The 26,997-nt window shown below is 39.0% G+C and overlaps 2 protein-coding genes across 9 annotated transcripts in view; both read right to left on the reverse strand.

Moving 5' to 3' along the window:
* Positions 1–450, reverse strand: part of LOC108888488 (solute carrier organic anion transporter family member 1C1) — a 69,466-nt gene extending 69,016 nt beyond the window's left edge. The window contains exon 1 of the mRNA XM_051073266.1: positions 376–450. The gene's annotated coding sequence lies outside the window, so the exon portion shown is untranslated. The remainder of the gene's footprint in view (positions 1–375) is intronic.
* The window catches only part of LOC108892246 (cGMP-inhibited 3',5'-cyclic phosphodiesterase 3A), a 125,889-nt gene that overhangs the window by 50,217 nt on the left and 48,675 nt on the right, over positions 1–26,997 (reverse strand). For 2 of the 8 annotated variants that reach the window (XM_051073259.1, XM_051073265.1), the window contains exons 4-11: positions 24,519–24,676; positions 17,183–17,256; positions 16,436–16,587; positions 16,156–16,293; positions 15,872–15,983; positions 15,521–15,634; positions 14,672–14,871; positions 13,539–13,742 (exon numbers count right to left, since the gene is read on the reverse strand). In XM_051073259.1, the coding sequence (XP_050929216.1) occupies positions 13,539–13,742; positions 14,672–14,871; positions 15,521–15,634; positions 15,872–15,983; positions 16,156–16,293; positions 16,436–16,587; positions 17,183–17,256; positions 24,519–24,676 (1,152 nt within the window). Of the gene's footprint in view, positions 1–1,978; positions 6,640–6,742; positions 6,849–7,401; positions 7,661–11,442; positions 11,605–13,538; positions 13,743–14,671; positions 14,872–15,520; positions 15,635–15,871; positions 15,984–16,155; positions 16,294–16,435; positions 16,588–17,182; positions 17,257–24,518; positions 24,677–26,997 lie in introns of those variants that run through there. The other 6 variants (XM_051073263.1, XM_051073258.1, XM_051073264.1 and 3 more) reach the window with 6 other exon arrangements.

The raw sequence follows: 26,997 nt of genomic DNA on the forward strand, positions 1-26,997 counted from the left end.
CTGAAAAACGATCTATAGTCTGGTACTCCTGCACAAACGTGCACACTGGGCAATGTGATGCTTGCAATGACAAAACATTTTTAGGAAATTGTCTCCATCTGAATGACTGGTGAGAAAATGCAGATACTAGTTTCCAGTACAAATGCTCGTCAACCAGGATCAGAGACATGTTTATGTAATCATCTCAGTGAAGTCTCTTTACTTGTGCCTGTCGCTTTATATTTCAAATATCCACGTATCAGCTAATGCTACATTAGCATACAGACGTTCAGCGATACAGACAGGCTAACGTACAACACTGTTACTGACGTTACACAGCGTTTCCTAAAAGGTCATTTATAAGCTAAACCCTGTTGGTCAAGTGACAAAACTCACCGCTTTTCACCGAACTGAAAATCATCCTTTGCTGAACAATAAAAACGGTTGTTTAAAACTTCTCTTCACTTATTTCCAGCTAAAAACCTCACGTTGAAATAAACAAAGATGGCAGCCGGAAATGACATGTATTGTAACACTGACAGCACATTTTGCTCATAATACTGAAGAACTATTAAGTAAGATTTCTAAATATATTATATCGCAGTGGTCACTTTTTCTTATTAAAAGTTATGGATGCTTCTACCACCGCAGGCATTATCATATATGGAAATACTTATTTTAGAAGTTTATAGATTAATATAACTGATGCTGGTGCTATTTGGTTTTGACGTTATTTGTTTTTCTTTTCTCAAAAATTTCATGAAATGAACATCTGATATCTTTTAAACATTAGGAGTAAAGAAACATATATATTTTAAAAGGGGTGGGGTATGTAGCACCAATAGCAAAAGAATAATAATAATAATAAATAAAGAATAAAGGTGAAGGTCTACACAAGGCTCAGAAGACCTCTAAAGGATGTTTTTGGTGCATTATTTCATTTCAAGGCTGCCAGGTGTTTTGTTACATAGAGTGTGGGCAGTAGTGGATGTCGTCCTAAACACAGAAAATTGAGTGGACCATGAATAAATCTACACAACTCAAATGTGGTGAATGTATGAACAATTGGCAGTGAATATATTCAGTGGAAATTGTATTCTAATTTTATGAGCAGTCTTCTTATTTATATATTTTTGAACAAAAAGAGAACATATACACTCATTTGTTTCACAATTTGATTATGGGGCTTGAGAATCTCTGCATTATTTACAAATCAGATAATGGTTGCCCTGAAAGTAAAGACCTTCACTGAGAAAAAGAATGCTGCGGTATTGATAAAATTATTTTAAGATGTTTAGCAATGTATACTCACCTCAGTAGTGTTTATCTATGCATTTTTGTGTAGTGACATATTTTCACCAGAAAATGTTATGGTAAGTTACTAAATAATTGTGTATGTGTCTATGATTCTATCAAACAACATTAAGGCACTTGTAAAATGTATGAATTCTTTCTAGTAAAATATGAATACAGAAAATCATCATCCATTTAGTTTCAATGTATATGTATTATTATCTTTGTACCTACGGGCAGACATACTCCATCTGTGCTCAGAGAGAGACTGGTGGAGTGTCTATTGTTGTCTGTGCTTATAACCAATTCAGTATAGCTAAATATTTGATAATAGCATTTTAAAATGATTGGGTGTTTACTTTGATTGTTTGGGTCTCAATGACCCCTAGATGTATTTCCAGGATAAGGATGCACTACTTGTGTGTTATTTCACCAATTTAAGACAATTTAAAAAATTAAAGAAAAACAAGTGGCCAGCGAGTGGTTGGTAATTTGCCAGATTTACTCAGAGATGTGAAATGTTCACCCTGCTGCATTAAAACTGGCCTTTAGAGTTCAAGTTCAAGACTTAAACTCAAGCTTGTAAAAAAGTCTTGAGGAAGCCTGGTACCTAGAACCGAATGTACCATTACCTTATAGATTTTAATATGAAGCAGATTCTTGATGTGAATCCAACACTGAACAATAAACACAACAGACACAGGGATACCACAGAAATTATAGTCTTGTAATTCAATGTATTCACATTACAACATCCACATGGTTCAGTTTGTGACAACTTCTAATGATCTTCAAATATATTCACTGTATGATACATAATACCAATATAGGCACTTCCAGTAAGTCTGGCAATATTGCAGCTACAGTATAGTGTCTAAATTACAAAATGGTAAAAATAAATAATGTATATCTAAAAGAGTTTTTGTAGTTTTAAAATTTCTTTACTGTACAGCATATATGTGTATTGTACAAAATGGAGCATCAACCTGCAAGGAAATTAATTATTTTACTTTCACAAATACTGTGTATTTGGACATATTCTTCCTTGTGTAAGTATTAGTACATGTGGTAAGTGCAAGGAACTAGTGAGAAGAAAGCAATTAATTATTTAATCATGTGTCAACTATATAAAAATACTCATCTCATTTTTGTTTACATAATTGTAAAGCTTGTTTGGTTCCCATGGTTACAATTATGCTACACGTGTGAATAAGTATGACAATCAAATAAACCAATTAAGACATAAAAATACACTATCAAAACGTATATATTGCATCAGCTCAAATGCAAGTATTGAATTGAGACTGATGTGACTGGGGGCAAAATGCATGCATCATCCAAAAAAAAAAAAAAAAAAAAAAGTGATCATCAACAAATTAATACAGTGGACAGGATGCCATCACCTTTGAATTATGAGAGATGTTTTGTGATGAATGCTCTACTACTGTTGCCTGTGAGGATCTCAGATCTGCAGGCTGAGCAGTACGTAGATCAAAGAGGAAGCGCAAGGAGAAATGTGCTATAGGGCCTTCTGTGAATAACAATTTCATTTCAGGGCATAGTATCTGATAAGAATTGATAAACTACTAACTGCATCACCATCTCTAATTGTGAACTGAAGCAGCATCTCCCTCTTCTCAACAGTACAATTAGTCAAATGAAGGACAGTCACATTAGAGAGGCCAATGGAAGAATTCAAATAGACACAGACACACACTCTCTTTCTCTCTCTCTATCACACACACTGTACATATACATTCACAAAGCTGAGTAGCTGAGATGGAAACTAGAAGTGGACATTACATTATCCCAATGAATTATACAAAGAAAAGTTTTTGTTTTTTTTCTAATTCTGGGCCACTATAGAAGAGAGGTGTTAAATCCAGTTGATGATATCTTATAAGGTTTTTCAAAAGCTGAGGAAAATGGATCCATTGTGTTCATAATGATGATTATAGCTCATTAGGGAAGTGCAGACAACATATGGAAAACAGCAGGCATGTTGTATATAGGATACAATGGGTGAGGCAACACATGATCATTAGAGGCCAAAAAAAAGGTTGTTCTGATTCAGTGGCTTCTGACAATTCTGGTCTTGATATAGGGTTTGGGGTAAATTATTCTCTGTCTAATGCCTTTGTAAACAGGGTCAACCAATTACCTCCCCCTCTAACACAGACTGTAGCAGAGTGAGGGCAGCAGTAAACAGGTCATTATGGATGTAGTGTGCTATTCACCACAGACAGGGAACATTGTGTGGTTACAGGGTATGTAAATGCAGGATCTGCAAGGATACAAAGACTACACCTGTATCCAACAACGTAACTTCAATCACAGGCAGACTCTGTCATATGCTATCTATGGGTTGTCATGTGTTGTTCTGCTTTTTTTTAAAGATCAGTTTGAAAAAATAAGATTATGGAAGAAAACAGTGGCACAATATGAGATACCAACCCATAAGGGATTCAGATATGAATGTAGGTCATGAGAACAAGATTACCAGTGGATAATTCATTACATATTGCCTCACTGCACTTGTATGTGACAGTAACTTGACTCGCCAACTTTAATTAAACTCATGATCTACTGGTCTCTCATACACTTTTTCTATGTAAATGTGAATTATTAAAGGAAAGTGGGATATTCATCTGAGACATTCTGCATCCTACTTGACTGCCTCTGTGCAGCTGGATATGGAACTGGTTTACCTCTGTCTCAGATGAGAGTAGGGGCTATCATGTGACTGGAACATTTTACAGATGTCATGCATCATGTTCTGGCCTTCACACAATTATCGTGTTGTGCAGATCAAGTCACATTTACTCTCATCACATGAGGAGATCACATTTTATAAATTCTTTGGAAATTCTTAGAAAGCAGTCTCTCTATGCTTTAGTATAATTGATTTCAACAGTTAAATGTCTGAGGTGACTAAAACGAACCTTCAATTTTCTGATTGAGTGATTATGCAGCAATAAGAAAACAATGACTCAGTGTGCATTATAGATAAACAATGTGACAATGTCTGAATATAATCACATTGTGTTACTAATGCAGTTACTTTCCACCATAAAAAGTGATGGTACACACAACTTCAGAGCTATTGCGGGGCAAAATTCATATGGACTGAGCATGAGCAACAAAACATTGTGCTGTGGGTGATCCCAAATAACAACTTTTACATTTCAAAGTGTAAAACTGATAAAAGACCCCACCATCACTGTTATATTGGCCAACTATTGATAACTTTTCCATGGATATCCACTGTATATCTGTTTCACTAAAGATAGAACAATCTTTTCTACCAGCATCAAACAGCTATAGGAGTTAACTTCAGAGACCTGATTTACCTGATTCACCTGACATACAACGGGCTGATGTTGATACTACAGCACAGTCTACCCTTTTATCAACCTTTCAAACTACATTTTCCTTACATGAAAAAACATTTCACCAGAATAATTTCCCTCGTATATCATCACCATGCAGTGTGCTCTGAAGTCCTGTCTGCTCATAACTCTGAGAGAATGAATATCTCCCTGAGGAATTACAGACAGATTAACTGAATTTATCTACAAAGATGTTATAACAGTCAAAGCGGAAAAGGGTGGGGGATGGGGGTGGGGGGTGGTGACATAAAGTTCAGCTTTGTTCTTTAGCATTTCATGAACATATTCTATAGCTACTGCACATTTCCTGCATGTTTTTAACTTACTGTCGTCATAGGTGATACAGATGTCTACATTGAATTTCAACAGTTGAGGGTTTCCTGAGGGTTGAAGGTCATCAAGCATCATTTCAGGTGTTTACATGATAAGAACCAGTAAGTACAGAGTATAATACAGCACATGGACCCCAAATACATAGTCTGAGAGTCAAAAATGTATAGAAAAGACAAAAGGAAACTGTATTGGTTAGTCCACCTATGGTTATGTTCAACACAAGAAAGCAAGAAAATAGATTAAATGTGTAATCTATTTAGGGGATTTATATTTAATAGATTAAGTTGGATCTATATAATATATTTTTTTTATTATTTTACCTGCTTCCGTATTTCTCCCTTTTACTGTATTTCCTAACACTCTAGTAGTGTTACTGTACACCCTGTGTTCTCCCTTTACCTGTCGTTTTTCAGCACAGATTCATTTCCAACAACCCACTGTTGTTTTGTCAATGCAGACGTTTAGACTACAACATACGGGACACTGAAGCCTTCAGTGACTGCTATATTTACCTTGGGGTTGTAGAAGAGATGGCACAATTAGGAGGTAATCTGCTGACTTTATCTATGCAGAAGAATTGTGCATATGAGCGCATTAGTTTAAACACAGACCCACACACCCACGCACACACATACATAGTGTGAAGAGCCTCAAGTCTTCCTCCTTAAACTAAAATGGTTACAATGAATGGTATAACGTACTTAATTTGGCAACAAATGGAAAACACAAAATGTATAAATATATGTGTTTTTATGCTAAAGCCCATGGGTGAGTGATGCATTTATTTTGGCAGAGGTTGAAAGGAAGAAAGATATGCCAATGTTCCTCATTTGCTCCCTTTATAATCCATATATAGAAAAAAAAATTATGGCCCATATGAGACCTCAAAAACTCTTGCTAAAATTGAAACACAAGTACAAGTAACTGTGATGTTTATATATAATTGCATTCTGAAAATAATTATGTATAAATTGGCAGCAAATTTCTGCAGTCCTGTGTTACCACAATGGGTTGAGGTCTGTGCAACCAGTCTTCCTCTTCTCTTGACAGTAGCAAAAGAGTCTGTATCCCAAAGTACACGAATAATCCCGTATTGCAATATGGAAAGCTCCTTTAAATGTTTGGTGAAACCAGATATTCAGATAAAATGTGTAAAGCACAAATTTTCCCACCCTGTTTTTTTCTGTATAGGCACACATTTCCCAAACATCTACAGTGTTGTGTCTAAGTGATGTGCTGGCAAAAACAGGAGTCAGTTGATAGGATAAGAAACAAAGAAATACTTTTTCATGTCCTTGCCCTGACTGACGCCATATTTCCCATGGGCTGTTTCACTGTGGGTCCCCCTCCTCTAGTTCCTCTGGAGGTTTAGAGTCTTCCTGTGGAGACACAGGCCACTCTGGTTCCTCCACTCCTTCCTCTGGATCCTCTCCTTCTACCAGCTCCTCTCTGCTGCCTGGCTCCTCCTCTTCCTCGTGGATAGCCAGAATAGGCTCAGCTACATTGTTTAAATGGACAGACTCTGCTCCTTGGCCCTGTTTCTGGGCCTCGTCTGCGATCACCTTCTTCCACATCTCGTGGTTCTCCAGCAGGTGCTGGGTGATCTGACAGAAAACTTTCCTCCTCTTCTTAGGAGCTCCTTTCTCTGGAAAAAAAGAAACAACTTTTTGATGATTTTACACAATGCATACCTTAACTTAAAATGAATGTACAATAGCAGTCATTTATCGGTAAGAACATATGATAAAGCCAGTGCATTTAGCTGCTACAAAGCAAATAAGTTTTGTGTCACCTGCGGCTCTACACATGTACCAAAGCAGCCTCAGACATCTTCACTGTATATCCTCAAGTGGTCTGTAGTAATTTACATACGTCACATTAAATTATTTCAAACTAGAAATAGAAAATAGTATAGTAATAGCAAAACGTTGTATCAGAATGCATTACTGATCTGGTCAAATATTTTTCATCATTATCACATTACCACTTACTTACTGTCATTAGTTGTGTTGTATAAAGAAATATAGCTGTGAAACATTATATCTAAAAGCTCATTCATTGATATAAATATTAAACTTGAGGTGTGGATATGTATATATTTTATGCAATATATTTCACAACACACAGAGACTTTAATTTTAAATTTCAGTGTTACTAATCTAACATCTAGCATTTATTTGTCATTGTTCAGTGGCAGAACCACTGGTTAAAGTTATCAAAATTGTGAATGTCCTGCAGTACCATACATTATATTGTATAATCAACAGTGTTTAAATGGCGACAACAAACAAATGAATACAAAGACAGGCATTATAGGCAAAATTTCTGATAATGTTCAGATTTTCTGCTTGTGCTGCTTGCTACTTCAGGTTTACAGCTTCGTTCTAGACCATAGTGCTTAGCTTACGTGATGCTTCTGAGCTGGTGGACGTGTCCTCTTCTGCAGTATCCTCCTCCTCCTCCTCCTCATTCTCTGTGATCTCTGGCTCCTCTGCCTCTGGGTTGGGCTCCACCCATCGTCCAGGCATGAGGCAGGCTGAGTCGTAGGAGTTGCAAAGCGGTCCCACGATATGTGTGATGAATGACTCCTGGAGTTTGGCCAGCTGTGGTGCCGCTCGGTCCATGAAGGGACTGATAGGAAGACCCAGGCTGGACTCCTCATCGCCCTACACAAAGAGTTACCCACATTAGTACAAAACCATCACCAGCTGCCTGAATGCCAAGACATGGCATGATTCACATTTCACCACACATATAGTTCCAAAAGAACAGAGTAATTCAGACCAGAGTGAAGAAGCAGGATTGTCTAACACTATCAAGCCTTAAATTATTGTAACTGTGTCCCACAGTTACAATTAATAATTCACTAAATTATTTGTTTCACAGTCAATTTTGAGTCTTAATAGTGTAAGAATTTGAAGTGTGGTGCTGACTACATCAGACAGGTGAAACCAAAGGAAATGACTTAGTGAAACAGGTGGAACAAAAGAGGGAAGCTTAAAGCTGGACATAGACCAGTAGTTCTTCATACTGGGTCTTAAGCCATATTGATTCTAGCCAGCTAATCAATGACTATTTCACACCTGGGATGCCAAGTGAATGCAATTAAACCAGCATCATTCTGGGCCCTGAAGGCCAGGATGCTGTTAGCATAGACTTGATTGCTGAGCCCATGCTCTAAGGCTTTACCTACCTGGGCCCCCAGAGATGCTAAAATGCATTGCTGAGGCTTTTGACTTGCTGTAAATGAATGAAACCAAGGGCCTGGTTGATAACATAATACCCCCACTAACATTTACCATGGCATACACTCCATATGGTAATCTAAGAGAAGACGTATTTTACATAAAACCTTGGTAACACTATATTTGATATGTCAGTGATTTCTGGATAAGTTTCCTGGAAAGAAGCACAATAGGAAAGAAAATAGAGTCAGATATTCAGACACAACTGAGTTTAACAATTTGTGTTGGGTTTATAAGCTGCTATTTATTTCCTCAAAAGGACTGCCGCTTTTCAACCTATGTATTATTACTACATACCTCTAGACAAATGACTCAATACTGTAGTTTAACACCAGTCTCCAGTTTCCCTATATTTAGAATATAATTTCATAGTCTTTTAACCTGTAACCTTCCTACAACTGTACAGTTACATCTTAGTTACTTTACAGGAAATTATTGAAAACATAAAATAAATATATAGGGTGATGGTAGAAAGACTGAGAGGCAGCTGCATGTGTGCTGTCTATGACGTCTGTATGGACAGAAATGAACAACAGCTATAGCAAGGTTTCCTGGTTGCCTTGGTGACTGACCCCAGGTGTCATCCCATACAGTGTACAGTACAATGCCTCTGTTCCTCCATTGAGCTGCTGATGTAAAGCACAATGAAAGTCATCAAAAAATGGGATTTCAGGTGATCTGCAATTTGATGGAATTTCCTGACAGGTGAACAGACATACATGGGTGAAAAAAACAAGAGGAAGAGGAGCACTGAGATCAAGCTCAATCACCATGACTACATATACCCAAATCAATGACTTGTGTATTTTAGATATGTTTAAGAAACAGAAGACAGATGTATTCTTATTCAGCTATCCATATTAACACATTTAATTGCTCATCTTTGGACTGCAGTAAGACTCATTAAATAGTATTAAGTATTTATTTATTATTATTTATTATTTAAGTGTCAGTACCAGTAAGCCAAGAGATTTATCCAGTATTACAATACAGATTCAAGACACCCAGATCCTGGCTCACACATCATAATCAGTTTCAGAAAGCCTCTCAGAATGGTGAACAAATCTCATCCTCAAGGCTTTCTCAACATGTTTTCTCATGCTCGATACCCCAAGCGTTTGTGTATGTATGATGTTGTGTATGCTTTTTATACATTCCTGAACATCTATGTTGTATTTCTTTGCTGCTTTTTTCAAGGTTGTCGGACTCTCAAGCCTGTCAGTGCAATCAGAGGCTGCTCCACCTGAATGACAGTTGCCTGGGCACCCTGCTTGCGTCACCACATCCAGTGGCACTAAAACTATTGTCACTGAAGAGCATTTCTCCTGTGAGGCTCCTTCTCTCTGTGTCTTCCCCCATAGACCTCAGAGTGGCTTGTAACAAGCTGTTGTGTCACCTAGCTCAAGTGACAGGGTACGTAAGAGCCTGAGCATTTCATGCTTCACCTGGAGGCAATTAGTAGAGATTAGCAGCCATTCAGTGCCAATGGGAAATACTGTAACAAAGGTCACTGAGGGTGGCAGTAGGCTGAAGGCATTACCAGATCCTGCTTGCTAAAGCAGCACTGTATATGATTACACTGACAATAAATTCCTATATACAAGACATACATGTGAATAATTTTCCCACAACTAAAACTACAAGATACCTTTACTGTCTCTGCTGTTTATTATTTATAAATGTACAACACATAACTGAACAGACACATAAATCCTGTCATTTATTATGACAGCTGCTCACAGCTCAGAAGGCACACTGCCATTACTCCCTCAATATGTCAGAGAGATTGAATGAAAAATAAATTAAGGACAGTAAAATCAATCAAGATTGAAGTCCAAAGTCTATGTGGAGGAAAGAATAAAGAGGGAGGACTATATTTCAGTTTCTGTGCTTGCTCATATGAGTTTTGTGACAGAATAGAGACTGCTTGCTGTTTTCTATTTCAGAGAGTCAAAATGTGTGTGTGTGTCACCACTTTGATTTTACTATCTGAAGAATGAGGACATTTTGCATAGAAAGAATGTTCTGGCTGGTTCTCATTTATTCAAAGATCTGACAGAGGTGAGGGTTCAGAGATATGTTTTAGAGTTAGACTTAGGTTTACATTAATTAAGTTTAGGGTCAGGTATGTCAGATTAAGGTAAAGCATGTAGTGCTGTGGTGCTGAAAGGATTAGGGTGGCAATATTCTTATTTTTTTTTCTGTATTTTTGTTAAGCAAAGCTCATGAAAAGATCAAAATCTATGAAGTGGTAGTCCATCTTTCAATACTTTCCAACTTCTCTCACCTGTCTCTGGCTCCTGGTATGAAGCCCATTCATTTCTATAAGATGTTAATCTTTTAACAACAGTAGAGGTCTTTGGCGCAAAAGAAAGAGCTACACCAGGCTTTTAAATACCCAGACATACTTGTTAGTAGGATTGATTTACTGTTGGTTTTGTTTTTTTAATGGGATTTGTGGATAGCAAGACAAATATAGAATACCATCAGACCTATCCTTCAAGGTTAGCGTTAGTGGATAATTAATGCATCACATCAGTGAAGCTCCTCACAAGTACAGTAATACACACATGCACACTCTTCTCTTTTCTTCACATTTCAAATGATTTCTTGTGCTGTCCGTCTTGAATTGAGTTTTGTCTATGACAATTAAATGTTTATATTTTGGATTATATGGTGTATCTGCAGCTGTCAGGCCTTGACACTGTGCCCCATTTAAAGCTGTTGAAAAGCTTGTTTGTTTACTGAACCTAAAAGATTCCAGTGTAGAATAGGTCATAGGTCAGCAATGATGTTTGCCCAGAAGACAGGCTGTTTGATACTGAGGGGAACAACACAGGTGGCGATACACGCCTCTGCTTTGAATTATTTAGATGGGTGGAATATCATTGTTTATTTATATGTATACAAAAGCTGAATTCTTCTTTCCATAGCTTCACTACTGACGAAGATCAGGTGAGAGTAAATGGAAGAAGCAATAATATATATTTTATATGTAAAAGAAAAATCAAAATGATAAAATGACTCACTTCAGTTTTGGCCTTGAAAATGCTGACACAGACAAAGGAATGATTTACTATTTCAGACTGTACTGGGCTGTAGTGTATTATACTGTGCAGGTGGTACAAACACGACAGCACAATGATATTCAGTTTAGCGAATACAAACAAGGTCTTAGTTCCCATCAGAGACCATTCACACACCTGTTCATAGAACTCGTTGACAATGCCCTCTGTCCACTGCAGATGCAGGTCCTTGCACTTCAGAGGCCCATTGATGTCAGCCAGCTTAATGCACATCTGGCAGACCAGCAGCCTGTCATTCTCGTTGGACCAGTCGATACCTGTAGACGGATCATCACCCACCTAGAGGATCATCAAAGGACACGTTGACATTTAACATATTCATACATGTTGGCAGGCACAGCGGGTGATTTGTAGATATTATGTAAATGTGATGCAATTAATATGCTGATCAATGATTGTGTATTCATATCAATGTCTGGAGGGTTTACTAATCAGTGAGAAGACACACAACAACACTGGAATGCACTGTGAATGAGAAAAAAGTGTTATGGCTGCAGTGTCGTGTTTCTTCTTCTTGTTGTTTTGTTCTGCTCTCTTTCTCCCGTGCTCCTCCAGGTACCTCCCCCCTCAAGCAGTGGGTGGTGGAGCGCGACTGCTTCCACTTGCTCATCAGGATCGGGAGTACAAAGACTGGGAGAAGAGATGCTGGCCATGCTAGTGGGCTATTTGGCAGTTTTCAGGCTGGGTGTTGTCAACTTGAGTTATAGTGTAGTGATATCTGTAGTCTTACTCCCTTTTTGGAGGGAAGTTGTTTATATAATTTTTTTCCCAACTGTATTTAAATAGTTTAAGACTCAGTATGTATCTAGATCAGCTTCTCCTTCCGTTTATAAGAAGCAAAATTTCCACTGTCCTCGATGGTTTTTGTTGTACTTATTTTTTGTTTAATCTAAGTTGTTAATAAAATCCTTATTTGTGCTTATACGTCCGTTTTCCTTACTTCTTTCTCCTTGGGTTAATCCTAACTGTTACTCTCCTAATTCCCCGGACCTTTTGGGTCCATTTAGCTTCTGCCTCCACTATGAAGCACATAAGCACAGATTTTTTCCTGTGATGAAATGTGCTTTACTCAAAAATGTGGAGGTAACAATCACTATGCTTTAAATAACATTTGACCATTTCCAATTTCTGTAAGATAGAAGATATAGTCAAATTTATTTATTTATATAGCGCCAATTCACAACAGAAGTTATCTCGAGACGATATAACTATTTATGAAGTTCTCTGGGTTAAATCAGTGAACAACTCAAATCAACTCATTTCAAGGGACCTGGCAGCACTCTCACACATGACATTAAGGCTTGCATCACTCTAAACAAAGTTCAAATGAATTCATTATTTCTAGTTTTGTTTAATGAGCCTCAGACCTGGAGAAGGAGGACCACTCACTCCCAGAGTTTTATCATTCTAACCTAATAACCTAGGAAACTGAGGAGATCAAGCGCAAAACTTGATGGGTACTTCACAGAAAGCTAATTTGCTTCCAGGAAGAGCAGAGCAGGGTGCACTACAGTGGGAAACATTGCTGTTACTTTTGCTGCCAAGCCAGCGAGCTCAATGCTAGCTGACAGGCCCTGGCCCTCAAGAACCACCACTGTACTAATACTCACAATGGAAAAACCCAAGACCCTCAAATCCACAGCCAACATTCTGTCTGCACTTAAACGAGTTCTTGAAAAGCTGCAGGGTGCTTTGTGTTGTTGACTTGAGCTGGACATATTGCAAGTGCTGCAATGTTCTGCACAAACAGACCTGTTCCTTGAAAACCACTGGGCATTTCCCTTTGAATGAAGCTTATTTTTATTATTAAAAGAGTCATGGTATGAATTTATGAGGAAAGTGCCCCTACAGAATACACTCACTCAATCAAACTCAACAAAAAAAAAAACATACACTAAAACAACAGAATAATACTACTGCCATTTTAAGTGTCCTAGACAATTCATCATTTAGCTAATCCAGCTTCCAAAGACAACAAAATAAAATAACTATTCATACATAAACCCTTCTCTTCATATGCAAGGATAGGTATTCATAACCCTGTGTTGCATTGCATTGGCTTAAATTCATTATTAAAGCTCCATAAGTTAAAGGTCAATGAAGAATCGAAAGAGAAGTTTTTAAGTTAATGATTTTGTCAAGTTAAGTTTTCAAGGACTTAAATCTCTCCAGATCTAAAGGTCATGTCTTTTCAGTATTTAATATAGACCTACCTTGGCATTGAACTCCGCTAGGAAGTCAAAGTGCTTCTTCAGATCAGTGGCCAGTATGGCCTCAATGACCAGGAAACGGAAACGCTTGAACTCCACATGGTCCAGGTTGACGAGGAAGTTGTACTCTGGCCGTGACAAGAAGAGGTTCCAAGCTGAGGCAGCATGGTGGTTTTCTAGAACGGATCGATCATTGTAGAGCACTGCCTGCAAACACACACAAACACTTCAATAATACATTTACAATAAACAAGCACAAAAATGTCTGTATGTGAATCAGACAATCTTGCACACACAGCAGTGAAAAAAGAAGAATAAAAAACTAGAAAATGTAGATGATTGAAATGTTAGAAGAAGTTATTACAAGTGGTAGAAAGTAACTAAATGTATTTACTCAAGTACTGAACTTAAGTACAATAATAAGGCATGTGAATTTAGATTTTCTCCTTTATATTTCTATTCCACCAAATTTCAGGTGCAAAAATTTTACTTTTTACTCTTTACTAGATTTATTTAATGATTTTAGTTACTAGTCACGTTGCAGGTCAGATTGATATTCCAACATGAAATTAACAAATAAATGCCTGCCTTTCCCAGCTGCAACCATAAAAATGATGTATAAATTAATGCATCAATACACATGATCTTTGTATCTTAAGTATTTCTACACAGGAAGGGAAAACCACACGATGCTTCCAAAACATTAAAATTAAATAAAATTATAATAACAATAAAATTAGGGCCACTGTACTACATTGCTGCTTACTGATAAAAGCTATCCTTCAGTATAATGACATCCTATTCCCCCCAACTTTAGGAGCTACGCTAAGACAGAAAATACAGTCTCAGTACAGTACAATTCCAAGCTTGACTTGTCAGCATCTGACAAGCAATGAGGAGTTACAGTAATTGGTGATGGTCTGATTACATTGTCAAAGACTGATGACTCGTCGCAGCTTTGCCAGTGCAGTTTGGCAGTGAAATAGACATAGTGGAGGAAAACTGCCAACAAATGGTCATCTTGTTGATTCCAAAGAAAAACTAAGCGTGTAACAGTAAATCAAGCAAATAATATTGCATGTACTTTGATCCAAATCAAATGCTGATCAATGCTATGGACTGAAAAGCATGAGTACCTGTGGGGCACTGGTGGCCACAAGGAAAGCGTTGGTCCGACCGGGGTGGTCGTAGTCATGCATTGCGGCGGCCACATAAAGGGCCATGAGCTCCAGAGCAGGTATGAGGCCTGACAGGCAGCCGTAACCATCTTCTGACACAGTGTAGGTCTTTGAAACCAGGAAGCCCATATGACTGTGTGTTATTCCGCTGTCGGAGTCTGGCCACAGGGAAACAGAAAAAGTGAGGAGGGTGAAGAGCAGGGTGGCACAACTTACACAAACATATACTGTACTTTCATGTGCACAAGCCTAAACACACACCCTTGCACTCTAGAGCACACACACACACACACAGGAACACACACTTGAGCATTCAAATCCACTTATATGTGGATCAAAGGGATGGCCCTAGTAAGGCATACAAATGAGGTTATGGAAATACGGGTGAGAGGGAACTCTAATCTGCCTTTAATTTCATGCTGTTCTAGACTTCAAATAGTGTTTGCTACGTAAATGCAAGTGCCAAAAGCCTGAGTAAGATAAGACAAACTGTGAGTAGGATAAGAACACACACTCCTGCAGGTTTGATGCTCTGACATTAATGAGATAGCTCACAGTGAGGCTGCAGGCAGATGGAAAAATCTAAATAAAAAGGTCTGGCCTACTTATAGAAGATCTTTACAGTCATAACTGGCTTAACAAAAGTTGGAAAAACTGAACAATAATGTAATGGGAGCTCATTTGTTATGCGTCATCTTAACTTGATATTAACAACCTTAGACACACTTTTATAAACTTGATTCACATCCATACCGGCACCCCCACCAGGTAATGCAAATGTCTGCATGCATGTACTAATTAACACACCTGAGTCACTGGCAGAACCATGATCAGTAATGAGACTGGGTAGACCAGGCACAGCCTGCGTGGTGAGGTACCAGACTGCATGAAGCACATCTGTGGCATGGACCCTGTTGTGATCTGGGTCAGGAAAGAAAACAAGTCTGTTCAGGGTGTGTAACCTTCTCCACCAGGGTGCACTGTTGGGCTGCTTTTGTGTCTTGTGACAACATAAAGGCTGCCATATATCATATATGAGTAACGCTGGAAAAAACTGTATAACATTTCCCTCTAGTGGCTGGTTTCATTGTTACAGCTGCAAACCAGGATATACAGCAAAATGAAAGACATGAGAAGGAGAGAGGTGTTCTAGCTTACATGGTATGTCTCTGTAACCATTCTCAAGGGCATGGAAGTAGTTCATGAATTCTTTTACAGGGATCTTAAAGGTCTCAAACAGGCCAGTGTCTTCAAAGAGCCTGTAGGAGACCTGAAACACAAAAAATCAAATTGTAAGAGAGAATGCAAAGAAACATAATGCTACTAAGTATATTAGCAGTTTGTATTATTTTTAGGTGCTTAAATCCTATATATAACTAAGCAAATAGTCACGCTCTACCTAACCTCTGAGCTCAGTCACTGATGCTCTCAGATGTGCTCACCTGACTGAGGATCCGTCCACATTTCCCATTGGTCTTCTCCATCAAGCTGAAGATGGGGAAGTTCCAATTGTTTAGTTGACTCATCAGAGGCTCTAAGTCCTCCATTATTAACGGCTCTGGAGCCAGAATTGGTTTGTCCTGTACAAATGACACATGGTGAAAAGTACTTATTACATAAAAATACAGTGTAAATAATGTATGTTCCAGTATGACTGATTGTTGCTCTTCATCAACAGTTATACTGTATCAGAGGCTACTAATGTGACTGGCCCTACTGTACCTCAGGAGGTATTAGTGGGTGGAGGATGACATTCTGGGAGGCGTTTTTTCCTTCCTCTGTGTCCTCCTCTGTATGTGCTACATCACTGCTGTCACTGTGGTTGGCTTCGTGGGTGCTGTCGTAGTCTGATGACACGACCACTTGGTCCTCTGCTGGTAGATGAAAAAAACAAAGAAATGTCATACTGCTGCCTGAGGAGAAAATCCACTGTTAATCTCCTTGATGCATATCAGCAAGGTTTTTTTTTTTTTTTTTTTTGGGTGGGCGGTGGGGGTGATGAATTCACTCCTCTGCTATATCCACTTCCCCTAATCCTAGTTTGTTATAGTTGGTTATTTTCTGCAATTCTCAAAATTAAAGTCCCAGAGATGGTGAGCACCTTTGTTCATTAACACTGGTGCATCTCCATGAGTCTGTGAGTCTGTATCATCAGAGAAACTGGTATGTCTGCATTTGTAACACTGAATTTCCTCCTGATTTGTTTCGCAAATTGGTGAATGTGTAAAGAATTTCTTGCTCTGACTGAGACCAAAACCTGATGTTCACCTTTAGCTGAAAAGGATTATTAGCTTGAAGCACGTATGAGTGTTGTGAACATGTGTACTGTATATATAGGCACCTATATCAGCACATTGTAATGGCTGCAGTCTCAGAGGGAGGGAGAAACACTGTGATACACTATGTATGCCCAAAACACACACGTCACATGCTGCTGGGAGGCAGAAAGAACAGAGACTGAGAGCATACCTGACCGTGGTATCCTGTCTCCCTTGTCTATTGAGCCCTCCCCATGGCTCAGTCTGATGTATGGTCTCCCACAGCTGTAGCACAGAGGGGTTTTAGAAATTAAAGATAAAGTGCAAAAGAAGTTATGTTACATTTAACTCTGTAGTACATGATATTCCCTGATGTATCACTGTGGTATTTGCAGCCAGTGCTGTGCTGCATCTTCAGCTACTGTATATATATATATATATATATATATATATATATATATGTCAGAAATAATCAATTTCAATGATTTTTAAAGAAGGAAATATTCAACCTCTGTAGGCTCTAGAGGCTCCACTGAAAGACACAGTTAAATGTCAAAAAACAACATACTATCACGATCAATTTAATCCTCTGATCTGCTGATCTGATTGCATCCAAGTATGTATTACAACAGCTGCTGTACAAGTCAAATGAAAGAATATGTTTTGTAGTTTTGGTAGTATAAGACGAAATTCAATTATTGTTGTGAGTAAATTTGGTGTGAATCATAATGTTGAGAATTCTACATAGCTGGTTTTGTTTGGCAGAACATTAAGTTAAAAACTGTTCCAGACCCCGAAATCATCAGAAAATGCTAAAGGGAAGGAGGGGGGGGCAAATGCAAAATAATACATGTGTGTTTGCTTGTAGAAAACAAAATGTGCAAGCCATTGGTGTCTGTAGCTGTGCCAAAGAATTGGGAATAACGCCATTCACTACATCTGTCTTTGATGTCCAACCAGTCGGCAGAAGTTGTCAAGAAAAAAAACCTAATGAGATTCCTACTGTGCTGTCCCAACATGAAACAGACGATCTACAGATGCTTCAAGAAAAATTCTCATTAATGAACTTAATGGATGCACACATTAACACAATGCAATGGGAATACACTACAAAACAAATGTGAAACAGTTGCCGGTACTGGCGCTGTAATAAATGACTCATTAGAAAGTGAGCCCACCCTCTTTGAGATTTATGACAGACCACTGTCAGCCACAGGAACAGCGTATACTGCTAGCCACAACCTCAGGAGACAGATGAAAATATTCACATTAACTGACTGGTTTATAAATCAAACAACAAATATTATCTTTTACGGAAAGAGCCTTAAAGCTGGCCTGTGCGGGTTAGTTAGCCGTAGTGACACCACGGGGAGCCTCCCGAGCCGCTCTCAACAGCTTTTCCATGTTTCTCCACTGAGGCCACTGTCTGGCTGTAGGTGGTTCCAATTAAAATACCTCTCCCTAAATGTTGTAAAACCTGCCTTCTCGGAGCAGGAAATGCCTGCCGTTAGAGCATGGTGTCACAGGGAGCACAAAGGCCTGTAGTGTGTCTATCTTCTTCTGATAAATTGTTTCTTGAACACTTTTGAGCTGTACCCACCCTGCCTAATGGTCCTGAGGCCCCAACAAAGGAAGTTCTGTTGTGTTTGCATGGCCAGGTCGGACCACTGTGTGTAATGCCTAGCAGGTGTGGAATATAAAATAGTTTGATAGTTTGGCGGGCGAACAGTTAGTACATTATTGTCAGGGGGGTCTGGGCAGGCAGCAGCACTTGGCTTAAAAGGTTTACTTTTAATGAAAGTTGAGGAACTGGCAGACACTCTTCCTATTCTGCTAATGCAGCAAAATAACCTCAGCTACTGACATTGAGCCTTCAGCACAGAATGTAAATAAGAAAGGCCAGCCATTTTCACTTCAGGAATCTGTCAGTCAGGTATGAAGCGACTCTGCTTTTATCACAAAAAACTTCTTAAGTGTAGTTACAGTAGTTAGCACCGTAGTTACAGTAATTTAACTGTCCCACTGAGATATACTAACAGTATTAAGAAAAAACACACATTCCTGTATGTTTTTGTTTCAACCCTGTCTCCAAGAAATGACATATATATACCGGTAATCTGTTTTATCCAATATCTTTAGGAAAAATCTTAACTGCTGCCTGCAAACATGTTTGTTCAGTGAAGGAAACATCCTGCAGTGCAGTTAGGTTTAGGAAACAAAAACACTGCGGAAAAGATTAGCAAAATAGTTTTTTATCATATAACGAAAGTCATGATCTCTCTCCAACCTTAACCAATGCTGTGATTGCAAACATAAAAACCTAAATTACACTGTAGTTGCTACAAGTGCCTGATACTGTATATCTTTTGTATGAATTACTGAAGGAAAAACAAATTAAATATGTTGTCAATCAACATTTTACAGATATACATAGAGCTGTAATTAAGATACGATAAGTTAGATAATTAGTAATTAGTGAGTATTTAATCATGGATTAATGCACAAATCATCTTCTCATTTAATCAATTAATCTTCTTGTTTATGAAGAGTCAGAAAATAGTAAAAAATGGCTCTTGTAATTCTGAAGTTCTTCTTTAAATTGCTTGTTTTGTGCAACCAAAACAAAAAAGGCAAATATTTGCATTTGAGAAGCATCACACTGAAATTTTTGTCACTTTTGATTGGATGATTAATTTCTGATCAAAATATTTGCAGATGAAATTTATGTCATTTGACTAATCAACTTATCAACTAAGTTCTAGAAAAGCACTGATGAAAGGTCAAATTTATCTTTTTGGTTCATATATAATAAAATAATAAAAAACAAAAAACCCTAACTGTTGTACAACAGTAAATTGTGAGTCTGTCTCAGTGGAAAATCCCTCCTTTTTTCACTAACTCTAAAACAAATGCACCATGGCATTCTTACTGTAAGTATGAACCTTAATGAAGTTAATTATCCTGCAGTAGGAAATACTGTATAAATTGCAACATTGTCTACTTTTTCTGAGAACAGCCCCGCCACCTCTCCTCCTCCTATGTTGCTTATCTTAATGTATCGAGCCATGTAATAAGCCCTGACTGGTCTCTGCCCGCTTCCCTCTTTGCTCCAGTTTACTCCCTGATTTTATACTCAACCACTCACAGCAGGTTGACAGATTACCTTTGGTTCAGAGCCCAAACGGACAGTGTCCAAGCCACGATAAACACAGCAGCCATTATTTCTGCTTCCAGTAATCTACCTACTCTGGAGCCAGATGACGTGAAGAAGATAACAGCACAGTGGCCGGGGCCGAGGAAAATGGAAGGTATTCAATCGCCCTCTTTTTACCGGGTCTGTCCGATAAAAAGCCGATATTGTTGCTTTGAAGTTGGTGTTATTTCTTCTTAACACCGTACGTCACTGAAAGCTGACATGATGGAAAAAGGAGGCCGAAAAAAGAGAAGCCTAATGTCCTAATTAAGATTGTACAGATTTGATGATGGAGCAGAGAGAATTCAATTGAAGCCATGTGTTCATTTTCTCCCCAAACCCCCTCCATGTGTTCTCTCTCTCCTTCTCCAAAAAAATCACTTCTCTGAGAGGACTCATTACATATCAGGAATGGTTATTGGTCCTTTGTTTGATCTGTAAATAAATTCAACATGGATAACACTGACATATACTGGTTACAGCACATAAATTACAACACTCCCCTCTACTCACCTAAAACTTGTGATCGCAGTGTTAAAGCCCACTTGAGAGGTAATGTGTTGGCAGGTTGCCGATTGCTAAGAGACGATCACAGGTTTGATCCCAACAACACTGAGTGGTTGTGTTTAGGCATGGGCCCTGTTTAAGTGTCTTTTAGCCAGACACTGAGGCCTTACCAGCCCTCTTTTTCATTTTAGAAAAACAAAATTTACATGAAGTGTTAGTCAGAAGAGAGCCCTCTCAGCTGCAGTAAACTAAACCCAGAGACTCTCTGTACAATTGTGTCTGTATAACCCGTGCCAGAAGAAGCAGCTGTGACAGTGTGTCTAAGCGAGCACACGTGTGTGTGCGTGTGTTTGAGTGTGTATTAATTGTGGAGTTCTGGTGACTGGGGAGAGGCCCAGGTGTTTGTTTATACTCACACCACCATAAGTGGCCATGGCTGGGGCCTGCTGCTGGGCTGGGCTGAGCTTGAAGACCAGGCGACAGGGCTTTGTGTACAGAAGCTGCTCAGTGTGCTTACATTTACAGAACTTGTTCAAGTATCACACTGTCATTGTCGAAACAGACCCAAACAAGCCACTGACAGACACAGCCCACACAGTTCTTTGGAGGACTCAATACAAAACATAACAGTGTGTGGGATTTTTTTTAACTGTGCCTTGCTCAGAGCAGTTGAGGACAGTTGAAGTTGAAGACTTTTTAAAATCAATTTTCTAGTAAATTACATCAGTACTAACTTATGGATAAACTGTCATATGTAAAGTAAATTGTGAACAAATAAACATATTTATTAAAGGAATTGGAGGAGGAAAAATGGTTCAATAAACTTTAGCATTATTTGTAGAACACCTACTGTGATTAGTGTTAACTCAGCTTAAAATCTTCAAAAGCATTTCTATCCCTCAAAGAAGTTTTGAGAGAGATTTTGTACCCTGGTTATTGGGATTTTCGCCCATTCAGCCATAAGAGCATTAGAAAACTTTGGCACTGTGTTGGTCCACTCTAAAAAAAAATGTCCCTATGCACTTCATATTGTGCACTAGAGCAGTGTCTTGTTTCTCCAAATGTTTGCCACAAAGGTGGACACAAACTAGTATCTAAAATATAACTACATGTTGTAAAATTAGGATTTCCTGTAATCAAAACAAAGGGGGCAAACATAAAAACAGCACCAGGCCAAAAGTACACACAAGTGAGGATGAAGTGTGGACAGACGTGTCCACATACTTTTGGCCTTATAGTGTGAGCAGGTCAACTTTCTGCAGAAGGCTCAATTCATATTTCACACACATTATTTTAACAGAAGTAGATATTTTTACATTGTGCAGGTACTGAAGCTGCTTTTACTCATGTGTTACATGATCTGTCCTGATGGATGCAGCAGCACACTGATCTCCCCTTTATAATAAGTGCTTATAAAGAAGACCTTCTATGTGCCAATAGGGCAAAAAGCAATGGAAATATTACTGGATCTAATCTTCAGTCTAAGCAAATACTGTAGCTGCGTCTATCTAACACGAGCTGCAGACAATGTCTGGCTGGCTAGTTAGTTTCTCCAGGCAGCTGGGCTTAAACCACTACCTTGGAAGACAAGAGCCACGTGTTTTTATGGGAACAGTTCAGGTTAACAGTACAGCCATAATAAATTAATGGCTTCATGAAACAAATCTCATCACAACAAACAATACTGACGCACAAGAATATACAGATTCCTTTGTTGTCAGCAACATGGATACATTCATTTGAGACAGACATCATTTCAAGTAAACTGCATAAGAGTATACAGTATACCAACTATAAGACAGTACCCTTCAATTAGTCACCAACAACAAACCCTTTGTACACCTGATTGGACAAACCACTTGCTACCCTGTGATTGGTCTTTGCTTCACAAAAAAAAAAACAAACAAAAAAAAACAATCCACCAAAATTAGTTTCTAAATTAATCTGAGGTGGGAAATAGGCCATGCAGCTGCAGAGTCATGCCTCATTTTACATCTAAAACACCTAGTTTGAACAATTGTTAGCAAAGTTCAGGGAGTTTGCAAAAGCAGTGAGTTAGTTTTTATCTAAAAGTTTGCTGACTGGTCTGGTAAATATGTGAGCAAGCTGATTCAAATCTCAAGTTCCAGGCATAAAGCTTGTAGTGAAAACTGAGCTCAAGAGATCTAAATTGACATGGCATGTATCTTTTAAAAGGGGCTATTTGTAAGTTTTCTCTGCCACTAAATGTAGCTTCTTGCCAGGAGCAGTGATGGTGATGGATGGACTGGATACTTAAGGAAAGCTATTGGAAAGTGATGGCTGGCTGAATTGGGGCTAGCTGCTTAGCATGCTAGCTTCTGTAGAGCAAAACAAATGATTGAACTAGAAGCTGAACCTTAGTGTTACTTTTCACCACTGGAGACAGCTCTTGCAACTGAACAACACAAAGGTGACCATCAGCTGAAACTGTATTATTTGAATCCATGGAGGCTGTTTTCACCACATCTTTGAGTCAGACATGGCTTTCTGAACCTACACCATGTACAGTTACATGGCTGTAATTGTCCCCTTCGCCTCCATCACAAGACTTTTGTGCCTGTGAAACAAACTCAACAGTGGGGAAACTGAAAGAGACTCTTTCTTGTTGAGGCATATTCAATATTTTAAGGACAGGGAGCACGTGCTGCCTTGCACTGCTTGAGCATCCACATCATAAAAACATTGCATGCATGATAACTCATTTTCAAGTGCACGCAAACATGCACAGCTGAAGATTTTCAAGCTGAATCTCCATTTTCTACCCCTTTGAAATTCATAAAAAACATTCTTTCCCCTGAGCTGTTCTAAGATTATCAAAACATAACGTCACAGTAATCACAATGTAATTGTAAGGAATACAATCTCTGCACTGATCATGGTAAATTATGTTGAAAGAGTTCACTTAGTAATCATAACTACTCTAATAAATTAGGACCGTGTTTACTCAAGATTTAATGCAGCAATGTAATTTTATGGCAAAATAAAAAACAGCAGAAACAGTTATTTGTTGTGTTTTCAAGAATATGTGACTGTTGCATCTTTATATTTCTACTGATTCACTGCATCTGTGTAAGTCCTGTCTGAACACAATGCAACTATCAGGTCAGATTTTCTCAACAGCTTTGGCTAAACCAAATGCATCCAGGCACAAACCCCACCACACACATACATGCTTGCACACACAGTACCACATGAATGCACACAAACACTCATCCGCATGCACACATAACCTGCAACCCTCTCAGTCCTACAACACACGTGCACACACCCCCTCACCCCAAAATAAAATACTGTACTCAGGAACCTTAAAAACACCCATATAAAGCCATGCCCTGTCCATTATATCACATGCATACAGGCCTACAACCATAATACTTTTGTGTTGTCTTATGCTATCTTCAGCATTAATGTGCTGAGAGTTGATGTGTAGTTTAGTTATTCAGGTTAATGCGTTCGCCTGTGGGGCATATTTCCATTCTGGCTCCCATTGCACACACATCCTTTTCCAAACTGCTGCACCATTACTGTTCACTCACACTGCTGTCTTTGGTACAACTACAGCCACACTGCTGGGACTGAATCTCATAGCCTTCGGAGTGATGTGTCATTCTGTGGTAGCCATTTGTCTCATAGTCATGTATACCTATAATACACAGCACAGCACAGCAGGTCCTAATTAGCAAGTAACAATAAAGTAAAAGTGGGGTTGCATTTGCTCAGATCCTTGCTTGAACACAAGTAAGGGTCTGAAGACAGAGGAGGTTTATGTTGGGAGAGAAAAGAAAAAAATGAGAATGAAGGTAACAGTCAGTTGTAGCTCAGGTACCTGCAGGTGAGTGTTTCATGGTAGGGTTTGATGCTGGCGCTACGGTCCCTTCGTACAGGCCCAGGCTCTATGGTGGGCAGGCCTGTGGCAGAGGTGGTGGTGGTCCATGTGGAGGAGATCCTCCTCAGAAGACCAGGGTGGAGACTCCGCCTCAGACGCTGCACACACACAGGAAAAACATATATACATACACATATACAGTTAACACTACTGGAAAACCCTCCTCATCACTGTATTGGAAATGAATACAATCTTCACCAATGATTAAGTGTGGGAGTCAAAAAAAAACATTGCTGTAATTGTGTTTGCATTTAGATAAAAGCTCTAAAAGTACTCCCACCTGCAAGATAAAGTAAATGCTTATTCGCTTTGTCTCCAGTCAAATGGATCATCTAGATGAGACAGTTGTTTTTCCTGCATCTGCCTAAGATGAAACAAATGATGCAGGTGATATAACTTGGAAATTTTTTCTTGTTTGGAGACATTTCTTCTTAATTTTTTTTTCACTTTATTCACAGAGAATCAACACTGCGGTCATCACTGACTGGAGGATACTGGCAGGCAGCTGTGCCAGGAGTGCTACTTGTGGTACATTATTACATACAATGTCAGTGTTGCATTGCACAGATACATTCCATCAGAGGGATTCAGCCAAGAGTAAATCTCTTTTGTCTCATTTCTATCGGCTGCTTTCTTTATTTGTCTTTTCTTTGCTCTTTCTCTGTGATTCCCAGTGGTCTGTGCCCTTGCGATGCCTCCATCTGTTCAGTGCCATGCAGCAGCCTTGGCACAGCAGCACTAAACATGGCAGGCTCTCTCTCTCAGCCTTCTGCATGGTGACCTAGTAAAGATCGCCTCAGAATCCTGAATGAGCCCATTCACAGCAAGGCGTCATATACTGTGAGAGCAAGCACACGCATACACTCACACAGGGTGTTGGTTTAGGTCACTTTAGGGGACTTACTTAGATTTGCTCTGGAGCTGTTACCATAACCTTAATATTAGCCCAATAAAGATAGAAAATGACTTTGATATTAGAATGCATTGAATTCAGTTGCAGATTAACACACCCACAAAAAAGCCAAGCACAATCAGTGTGTATGTAGTGCGGTGAATAATGTATTACTAATGTGTCTTATACAAGTGTACACTAAAATTGCATGAAAATATGTGTTTAATTAATGTGTTTAAAAAGTGGTGCTGTAGTATGATTTTGCAGCTCCATTGTTCCATGTTTAATGAAAGCCCTGAAGACACACACTAAAAGCAGAAACAACCATGACACAGAAACACACACACACATCACCATCGGCAATTTGCCTGGCAAAACCAGGCCATCCTTGCAAAAAAAGAAAATACAGCTGCTGCCTGCTGCTGCACCAGTGTTAATTCAAATGTGTAAGGGGACTTATTTCTAAAGCTGTTTAAATGAGGAAAGTGAGATCAATGTAACTCTTTAACTTAACTTTTTGATGTTTGTATAGCATGTGCTTCTGAGGCATTGGCATTTCTGCAGCACAGAGAACATGCCCTGCATTGGACAATAAATGAGTTTTGGAAAAATGCTTGAAAGGCATTAGTATGCACCACGGTGGACATCAAACTCTTAGCCAGCAGGCAGAAAAGCAAGCGCATGGCTTTCCACTCCTCCACTAACCGCCTTCACTCCTCCCTGCTATTCTCCTCACGGGCAGTCAGAGCTGGGCACGTCATCTCTGGGGAGTCATAATAAGTGCAGCCTCACTGGTCACTCCACAGGCACAGTTTGTCTTAGGTACTTTAACAAAGTTCAGACGATGTAAAAATACACCTGTCACACAAGCGATTGGGTAGATGGCATGGCAGCCACTGACCGCACACACCAGCTTCCAAAACAGTCAGGATAGGTATCTTCCTTAGATACAGTAAATAGCTGGATCTATAATAGTGGTGGGGGTCCAATTTCGTTGACACATAGTCGTCCCTCTTTGTAACCTTTTGAGAGATATGTTCACCTTCATGTTGCCTCTTCTCTACACTCGTACACACACACACACACACACACACACACACACACTGTCTGGCTCTGCACATCTGTCATGTTGACACAGCTGTGGCTATGAAAGGGAGAACAGTGCTCCGAGCAGTAGACAAGCTCTATTTTTCTTCACTCAACTCTATGAAAATACACTCCTTCATTTGATGCTAAAAGCTCTGAGAGCAGGAAACACTCATTAGCTGAAACATGGGCTAAAAGGTTAACATGTGTGGGGAGCACCGTGTGGTGTATAAATCATTTGGCCCTAATAAGGTGGACTGCATTTCCATCTAAGGATTATTTCAGCCATTTCCAAATAAAATTGTTTTGTGTCTGGGCCTTGACTACGTTTGATTAACAATTCTGACTTTTATGATATTTGGGTGAAATATCCACTTTCACCCAGGTTTCCTAGAACTGCATATCTTACCAGTAAAGTGTAAATCACGACACTTGATCTTC

The sequence above is a fragment of the Lates calcarifer genome, linkage group LG10 (assembly GCF_001640805.2).
Source record: "Lates calcarifer isolate ASB-BC8 linkage group LG10, TLL_Latcal_v3, whole genome shotgun sequence".
NCBI lineage: Eukaryota > Metazoa > Chordata > Actinopteri > Centropomidae > Lates > Lates calcarifer.